This window comes from Hirundo rustica, chromosome 4 (assembly GCF_015227805.2).
Source record: "Hirundo rustica isolate bHirRus1 chromosome 4, bHirRus1.pri.v3, whole genome shotgun sequence".
Lineage (NCBI taxonomy): Eukaryota > Metazoa > Chordata > Aves > Passeriformes > Hirundinidae > Hirundo > Hirundo rustica.
In genome coordinates, this window is record NC_053453.1 from 25938740 (window position 1) to 25948739 (window position 10000).

The window sequence follows — 10000 nt, forward strand, 5'->3', positions numbered from 1 at the left end:
ATTTTGCAGACAAAATACCCTGAAGTTTTGTTAGATGTTATTGCATTCTGACATTTAAAAAGCCATAATGAAGAATAATATTAAAAGCTTTGACAGATCTATTGGTTTCCTCACTTAGAGACCAGAAAATGCTTAGTTTCTGTCAACACTTGTTTCACAGCAAAGTTCTGAGTTTTCATAAGCATTTTGACACTTTTAATCATGTCAGGGCCCGAAATTTTCTTTAAATCCTGTCATCTTTTTTCTAGTTATGTAATGACATATTCTGATTTACCTTTAAATTTTGAAGTATTTTTTAAGCCAAAAGTTGTTTTTACTGAATAGTCAAACTGATCTTGCATCCATGAGCACCTTTAAGTTAACACCATCTTACAAAGACAGAAATATAAACTGTGGGCTTGTGTCTGTAGTTGCGGGATAAAAAAGGAAGCATACAGGTAAGGTTTTGTTACACATACATAAATTTACTGCACTTTCTTGAAACCATTGCGTATGTTTCCAAACATTAATCTAGTTTCACTTAAGGTGAAACTTCTTGAGCTCTTCAGAATACCTGAAAAAAACTTTAGCTAATTGGAATGTCCTCAAATTACCTTAAAAGTAGAAAAAATTCATTTGGACAACAAACAAACAAACAAACAAACAAGCAAAAAGCCACCCACAAAACAAACAAAAAAACCCACCAACCAACAAAAAAACCAAAAGCGTGAAAATCACTTTTTGCAGCTTTAAACCATTTATTGAAAGTTATTTGCCACGTCCGTCACCCTGAATAATTTCCTTGCTTAGCTAAGTGAAGCCATGCTGTTGTTTTCTGTCCTAGTCCCCCTTCTTGGAGCCTCTCCTTGTTTTCCTTTTTTTAGATCAAGCGGCTAGGTAAACCATTTTCTGGGCAGAAGTTTCAGTTCACTTCATAAACCAGGCACTCTTCAAAGTTGTCATAAGCATATTACAGAAATACAGACTACTAGACTGGGGTAGAGTACCTTATCAATATTTCATTTTGGTACAATATACTTGCATTAACTCTCTTAACACAGGTATCATATTATTTCAAGTCAGAGAACCTGAAACATTGCAACAAAGATTAGACTAAGAGCAAAGCCTTGAAAACTACAACCATTAGTCCTGTCATCCCCTATAAAGTTAATGGGTTGGAAAAATGGTCAATCTTTGGACTAAAAGTTGATATTTAATTGAAAGAAAATGTTTTTTAATTGTAAAGGGGATTTTGCATTAGTGTGAACATGAAAAGGTACTAAAGAATATAATGCAAGGTTATGTATTGATTTCCACCTTAACACTAGTGTAAAATGAAGGAATATCTCTACTTCATAAACAAACTCTTCTATTCAGCATCATGACTTCTTATTTGTTTTAAGGGCACAGTAAACAGACTTGAATGAAAAGAAGAAATAACAAAATATTCTCGGATAGCTTCTGCTGATGTATAGGACAAAAAGCCATGACATTGCTGTAAACCCTGATTGCTTCTGCACCAGAATTATCAAGATGTTATGTGTCACTTTCGTATTTTCCAGGGTTACTTGGTTCAGGAAAGCAAGAACATCTGTAAACCTGGCACTACGCTGCCTTAATCAAAATGGTTTTACTGATCTTGGATTATAACAAGAGACCTGACATAATGGATGTGCAAAGTCTGCCCAAAGAATTAGCATCACTATAGACTAGATGGATGGACGTATTCAGGAAAAGTAGTTTTTCTTGAAAAGGAAAATGCTTAAGCTAAATGAGTTTAAATTCTTCTTATTATTAATACTTAGAACACTACATTGAATTTGGGAGATTTTATTTTACTTTTAATAAGAATTTATGTAAATCAGATTTGTTTAAATCCTATACAGTTTTATTTAATAATAAGCCTTTGTTTTGACATTCCACTTAAAGTACTAATAAACAAAAATTTGTCAGGAATGATACCTACATACAATTTGCAAGTCAGTGTAAGTTACTTAATTTAAAACTGAAAGACAAAGTAAGCATTGCAAATACTTTATGAATAGCATTGCTATAATTCTATTATAAAAGTTATTGTAATACCGAGTGGTTATGGTCTGCTGTTAAGGTGCTCCTGTTATATACCCCATAGTTTGCCATTTGTAAATACATCTTTTTGATGTTTCTGCCAACATCCCGGCAACAAAGCAGTGCAATTTCAAATGAGCTAATTAACTTAATTGTTGATGAAGCATGAAACAGTTCATTCACCCTGTTAGCTGCACCATGACAACATAAGAGTCTCAGCCCCTGAAGTTACTCATCTATATAAGCCTATCTGTAGCTTTCCATTAAGATCTATTGCATGCCAAATGAGTATGGCTCCTCTAACAAAAACCAGTCCATAATGTACATAAGTAGCAAATCAGCGCTGTTGTTGAAAATTCAAATGAACACAGAAATACTAGTAAATACTTTGAAATAAATAAGAAGGAAAAATTGCAGAAACCCATTGCAGTTTGAAGGTGCAGATGAAAAGGAAAAGCTGTGTCACTTATTTCCTAAATGTTTTGGTTTAGAAAATAGCTGGCTAAACCACATACTGAAAAAGCAGTGAAAAAGCAATGACATCACTTTTCAGCCCTGAAAGGTGCAGACCCACCTGTACACTGTGGGGTTTTTTCTATGTATCTTGTGCGCATGCAAGAACAAAAGCAAAAATAGACTAGCAAGTGAGAGTTAAATGGCCATGCTTAGGCCTTTGTGCTTTTTTATTTATACTACACACAGTAATTCCCACTTCACACCAACTGTCAGAATTTAAAATGTGCTTTTTCATACTCCTACTATCTAATATAAAATCTAAAGCATCTCTTCAAATTTTCTGAGGCTCCATTTCAGTAAAGGATAATAAGAGGATTAAACACTGTGCTATTGAAAGGCCTGCAAAAGTGTTCGACATGAAAGAAAGGATAACAATTTGACCCTCTGCCGATAGCCTCGATTATCCAGTTGCTTGAAATACACACAAAAAAAAATCTCTGATACGGTTTACAGTAAAACTTTGTTTGCTGTCTTTCACCTTCCCTTGCCTTGAACAATTTTGTACCAATGAATAAAAATCCACCTACTTTAAAAATTGTCCAAAATCTTCACAAACGCTTTCACAGCCAGGCCATTTGCAAACTCCATGACCATAGAGAGTATGGGAGGCCCCAGTCTCCTCATGTGACGAGCTGCAGCAAAAGAATAAGGCATCAGATTCATCTCAAAAGCCATAATCGTTGGAGGCTGCTAGCGCCTGTCAGGTTACGATCAGTGACAAACAGGTCAAAACAGGTCAATTTAGCTCAGAGCAGTCAGAAAAATTTAATCGTTCTATTGAATAGTTCAACTGCCAAGGCTAGATGATGTTCCAATTAGAGAAGAAATAGAGCCAAAGATGACTGTTAATAAAGGATGAAAAAATAAGATGACTGTATAATACCGTATGCTAATTATGCCATATGACCTTGGTGTAACATTTACCTATAAATAAAAAATACACTCAGAACTGATCAATTCTGAGTATAAATATTAAAGACTGACAGTCAAAATTTCTGAATATTGTGAATGTTAAAAAATATTTGAATTTTCTGCTCAGTGTGTATAAAAATAAAGTTGCTTCCATTAAGAAATACTTTTGTTCACAAGCATTGCTTTCAGTAACTATGTAGCTTCATAAAAATCCCTAGCTGTACTCTGTGCCTTTTTCTGGAACCTTCAAAAGATTTTGCAATTGTTCCATCCATGATGAGTTATCAAAGAAATTCAGGGAATTATTCCGTGGTTGTGGGTAACATCCTGAAGCAAAGAACCCTTCTGTGAGATATAACCTCAAAAGTAATACTAACTAAAAGTACTACTATAAAGGTGTTCAGATTTTTAAATAATACAAAATAATGATGGAAAACTGTTCTCATAGTCATATGGGGACGAGAGACACTTAAATCATAGTCTCATAAGTATTAAAATAATTAAATGAAAAATTTGAAAATAAAAATTCTCACAATTTAGGTTATATAGATAGAATTAAATTTCATCTTATATTGAGATCATCTATATCTCACTACACTAATATATTTATTGGTAAGTTACAGATACTACATAGTCATGCATTTAGTCCATAACTTGAAATTAAGGAACAGTAAATAATATCTGTCAATGTGTCTGAAAAATGATTTTAACTTCATCCATATAGTGGAATTCCAATGTACACCAACAACACTGAAAATTTGCATGATATATGTCAACTTCATGTTGACATATATCTGTCATGTATAAAAGACAGAAAATTTAGTGGTACTTTTCACAAGAAACAAACATGAGAGCTGCTTAAATATACTGCTTTGAAGCACTTTTAACATAAAATCTTTGAACTGAATTACAGCCTTGACAACTCATATAGATGTACTTTGTCAATTAATCCAGAGCATGATTCAACAGTAAGGGTCTGACTGCCAGATGTGTTAAATATGAATGAAACTTTGCACCCACAAAAGCGCCCACAAGTGTGCATTTACACCTCTACACCAGCCCACTTGATTCTGTGATTTCTAACTTTTAGCCAAACTACCCTAAGTTCATGAGTACATGCAGGTAATTTTGTTGTGTCTGTACAGTTAGACATCATTACTGAAAATTATTCCCTATAGATAAACAATTCTGGAAAATCAGGTTTCCATGATCTCTTAAATAACCTCTATAAAAATGCTAATTTTTGATTGGGAAATCATGTGACTTAAGATGTTATACAACCGCTTCACGTCAAATTGATAAGCACAGTTGAAATCTCATCAGAATTACCTGTCTCGCCTTGCATTTAGAACTGAAGACTGTCCATTCACTATGGAATGATGAGTTATTGGTGGTGATGCTTTGGAAGTGGTGGAGGAGGTAGTAGAGGAGGAAATTGTTAGTAGTGAGGTCTAGCCCTCCATGTTTAAATGCCATTGTCTTCCATACTGTGAACTCCAGTCACTTCTTTTCCATAACTGCTGAATCTCAGCAGGACTTAAGCCAGCTATAAAATGAAAGAGAGCCCACTAATATAACAAAATAAAGAGTTTCATATAATGAGCTCAGTGTTATTAAATGGATTAATGCCAACAATAAAGCTGATGCTGTTTTACCAGCACAATCAACATGTAGTAAAACATAAATTCATAAATCCATAAATTCATAAACAGAAAACAAACAAGAGCTTAAACTTGCTCTTGACTCCACTTGCAGCCTGGAAACGTGTAGTTTCCTGGATTCACCCTAGGTCACAAAAAGCAATGTCTTGTTAAATGTATTTATACATACGTGTTAGGGTTGTCTGGCTCAAGTCTGCATTAAGTCATGGAAACCTACGGTACAATTTGCTTCTGCCTGAAGTAAAGACTACAAAAACACAGGCCAAGAGAAGGGCTGTGAGCATTCTCTTGCCACTGAACATGCACCTAAGATAGGAAACCAGATTTTGAAAGATGAAGAGTTCATCAGAAATATATACACCTTCTGTCACTGCCAGACCTTGTAAGTTTGACATATCACTTTTAAAGAATACTAGATTAAATGCAGAAAAGAATGCAAAGCCCAGAGATCTTGTGATTTCAAAGCCAGATTCTTCTACCTGACACGGTTTGTTCCAGAGCTATCTTAAAATCTGTCTTCTGTATTTCATCTTGTCCTAGGATGACTTTATGATCTAGTATCCCCAGTGGTCTGTTCTGTTTGTGCTGTATATTGAGTTCTGTGCCTTTAAGACTGGTTCTGAGAGCAAAGGGGGAGCAAAAAGAAGTGCAGAGTTCGTTTTGAGAAAACTGTCTGACTCCTCCACATTCTTCTCCAGACTGGGTTTGGTGGAGGCTTGGAGAGACTGCAGGACAGAGATCTGTTTTGCTTTTAGTTAGTTTTAGCTAGCTAGGGCAGAGAAGTTCCCTGGACTATTTTTTTTCTTTTTTTTTTTTTTTTTTTTTTCTTGGGACTGTTTAAACCTGCTCTGGACTGAAAACCCAGGGGAGCACTGGGGGCTGCACCTGCGGCCCACCGGGGCCTGGACCTCGGCATTTTCCAGCAGCGCCGGAGAGACTGGGACTGAGGAGACGCTGAGAGAGAGAGCCGAGCTACACCCACGGCAAGGACTTTCTCAATTTGCCATCTCACTCCAGAATGAGAGGTGTTATTATTTCATTTTACTCATTCTTTGTACTTGTATGCACTTTGTTTGTTAAATAAAATAGTTTCTTCTACTTTTCTCTGAAGAAGTTCTTTACCAGACCAGTCGGGAGGAGGGGCCATTTGGGTTTGCTCCCATGAGGGATCCTATTCAGGGGCTTTCCCTCAAAACTGCCCTAAACCAGGACACATCTCAACAACCAAAATTAGGTAACACATGGTCACGGTATCTAGATCTGCTGGAATGCAAAACATTCAGAATGCTGATGCTGTTTGAATCAAAATTTTGTGTGGTTTGGTTTATTTTTTAATCAAAGAGCTCACATTTCTGGTCCTGAAAAGCATTTTTTCATTCAAAATTTTCATTGAGTGTATATATATATATATACATATTTTTTTTTAAATTATGAAAGCAGCTCATTTTTAGACTACAGCTTTGAGTCCTGCCTCTTTACCTTAGATACCAACACTCGTTGGCAAACTCAGCTAAAGAAAAAGTTTAAAAGAATTGATTGCAAGTTCTAAAACTGTAGTTTATATCATATTTGTATAGCAAAACCCTAGGTTTTAAGGAAGCAAGCAAAGACGCCAGGCCCTAATTTATTGCATTAGAGAGATGGGTAACGGGAGTGATGGTAATACTGGCTGTAATTGTTTAATGAAGGTAAGCAATTACTGCTGAGTTCGAGGGATGTTTGCAGCAACACTGCAAAAAACCCACTTTAGTGTTGTAAATAACAGTTACCTACAAATGTAATCACAAATCAAAATGAAATAATGTATTCATTTAGGTGGCATGATATACAAAGTACATTATTTACTTCAAAGTCTTTCTCTCACTGTTGAAAAAAATAAACTAATGCTGTACCTGACAAGATAAAAAACCAAACCTGAGATTAAAAACAATCTGGTTAGATAATCAGATATCACATCTTCTAGCGAGAGGAATTTAATTTGAGATCATCAAACTTTGGGTCCTACGTGAGCTGAGTAGGAGCTGCCCCACGAGCTGAGTGAACATAGGAGGGCTGGGAGCAGCAGCAGCAATGGTCTCTTCCATGGGCAGGGATGTCCTGCCCGTCTGGGTATCTGCTGGGCAGCTGCTTCCACTGTGGATGGAGCTGTGCCTCCAGACTGCCTAGTTCACCTAGGGTTATTTTTAAAGCAGAAAGAAATTTCTTTCTAGGCTCAGGCTAGTTAATTTCATCACTTCTTCAGAGGACCCTAAAAGGCTGCCTTTTAGGATGAAAGGATGAAAGGATTGAGGACAGGCACTTAAAAAGTATAAAGTTAATAAGAGAATTTGTTAATTAATTGTAAATTATGGCAATTTGTGGTCGTTCTGTGTCTAAAAAAACAGCTCTCTTTTTACTAGAGGCTTGTGAAATGGCTGACCAGACATTTCAGTCTGGATGTAAAAGCAGGCTAAGTTTTAAAGTTTCATAGGCTATGACAACCCTTAAAATACCCTCCTCACAATATATTAAAGGGGAAGGGATCAAAAAGAGGACCAAGAGTGGAATAAAAATTACAAACTATAAAAAAATGGTCAAATACTGATTTCCTATAAAATTTACAAACACCAAGAATTTGAGAATTTTAATAACACTTTCATAACTCTTTTAAAAACCTCTATCCTACTCTATTTTTCCTGTTTCAATAAATGTTTGATAAAACCGTCACTTATAAAACACATCCATGCAACTGTTTTTCCTTTTCCAACATAGACCAATCAAGACTTGGGGTTTTGGTGGGGGTTTTTTGTTTGTTTATTTTGTTTGGGGTTTTTACTGCTGTGATTTACAGTTCTTTGCACTTAACTAGCATCAATGCAGCAATACATGGAAGTAACTCACAGCAAATCACTGGTTTAGATACAGCATAGTGAAGACCTGGTCACGAAATAGGTGCTAAAACACCTCTTGCATCTTACTTGTGATGCCTGACCATTACGAAAATATGCAAAACATTCCTGTTCTTTAAAGGCAGACAGAATACTTGAAGAGAATACTGTTTATATATGCAAACCTCACAGCTGTACTTCTAAGATACATCTTTTCACACTAGCAAATATAAACCACTTTGCCAATAATAATTTGTGCTTTATGGGACCCTTTATGGCCAATAACTCACAAACACAAATCCCCTGTGCCTACTTTCAGTGTTCTAGCTATCCATGTAACTGAGGAAACTGAATGGATGCATATAAAATATTTGTGTCACACATGTAATCCTTCTGCATAACTATCTCAAAGCACAGCAGACGCAGAAAACCATACTTTTACCACATCTAGTGTGTATTACCTTAATTCAGTTACAAAGGTTTAATTTAAAATGGAAGAAATAAATACTTGTATGTAATTCATTATTATGAAAAAACATCAAGCTGAAAGCAAAAACCAGATTAATTTACTTCAACAATAACAATCTATATATATTTTAACTGTAAAATGTTGTAATTTCTTATTGCTTTGTTATCAATCTTTTTTGTCATGAATTCAGTTTGACTTAATTGAGTAAAAGAAAGTTCTTTAAAAGAACTGTTTACTCCTATGAACTATTAAAAACCTTTTTTCCTCTGTTTTTATACTAGAAGTAGATGAATGAGTGTTGCATTAAAATAATGACTATCAACGCAATAGGGTAGGAGTGCTGAGGGAAATCTGTGGGAATACCTTAAACTGAGAGAAAACCTGAGTAATTCCTCTAGCAACAGATGGCACAAGAGGAGTTTGCAAAAGGTAAAGAGTTCAGCAGGGAGATGTGTTTCATGGTTTTTTTGACTCTGGTCCAAGCTAATTGTAGAAAAAGAAACCAGCATTCCCAATATCTCATCTCCAGATTTATGAATCAACTTGCTTCCCCACTGCTATTCTATTTGGTGTAGTAGGACTTGTTTTCATTGTAGCTTTTACAACTTTATATATGCTTGTGTCGTAGCGTTTTTGCACAACTATTTTAAACAATGAAATTAACACATTTATTTATAATCTCTTATTTTCTGGTTTATTTTGTTTTATTTTTTCGTTTGTTTTTGTGAGGGGTTTTGGGGGTTTTTAGATCATTGTCTATATTCTGCGTACTCTGCTTTTGCTCGTCTGATTTCTGAGGCTTCGACTTCATACTAGTTATCTGGTGGAAGAAAAAGTTACATGCATAAAGACCAATTAAAAAGAATGTTACCTATAAATAATGTCAAGAACATAGTCTAAACTGGGGTATCAGAGATCAGATTTATTGTATAATTTTTATGAGAGACACTTAGCTCAACTCTCTATGGTAAAACAAACAGAAACACATGTCTCACAGATTATAGACAGAGTCCCCTAGATGGGAAGACTTTGACCTTATTTTAAAATGTAAGCAGCATTTATCTCACGTTAATTTACGTTTCAAAAGTGTGTGCCCTATTTTCTTCCACATAGTAGAGTTTGAGCTCATTTTCATCATTGAGAAATCCTGATCACAGTGACCAAAAGGAACTTTTTTTAAAAAGTCTTTTATGGTTATTTGTCCAGTCACAGTTCATTTCTACTGGAATCACCACCTTCAAACTTGTTGTTCTATTTAACCTATTTAACACAAAGGAAGAGAAAAGAAAGTAAATCCTAAGGCTTGTCCCTAAATTCACTTGTCATAATTGAAGATTCAAAGTGCTTTTTAATGCCAAACACTTTATTTCTTAGAAGAAAAAGAAAAGAAGTGAGCTTTTGAATGGCTTAACATCACTGTCAAATGTACTCTATACCTGTTGTTTATATTAAATGAAAAAACATCCCACTAAATCAGGTTTCAGTGAGTCCTCAGAGAAGAACAATGATGCTTGAACTGTGCTGCTATT

The 10000-nt window shown here is 35.2% G+C and overlaps 1 protein-coding gene across 1 annotated transcript in view; it reads right to left on the reverse strand.

Annotated features, from left to right (window-relative positions):
- FOXP2 (forkhead box P2) overlaps positions 1 to 10000 on the reverse strand; it is a 403711-nt gene that overhangs the window by 49639 nt on the left and 344072 nt on the right. Inside the window, 5 exon segments of the mRNA XM_058420110.1 lie at positions 3090 to 3194; positions 4804 to 4907; positions 4909 to 4941; positions 4943 to 4984; positions 4986 to 5020. Coding sequence (XP_058276093.1) covers positions 3090 to 3194; positions 4804 to 4907; positions 4909 to 4941; positions 4943 to 4984; positions 4986 to 5020 — 319 coding nt within the window.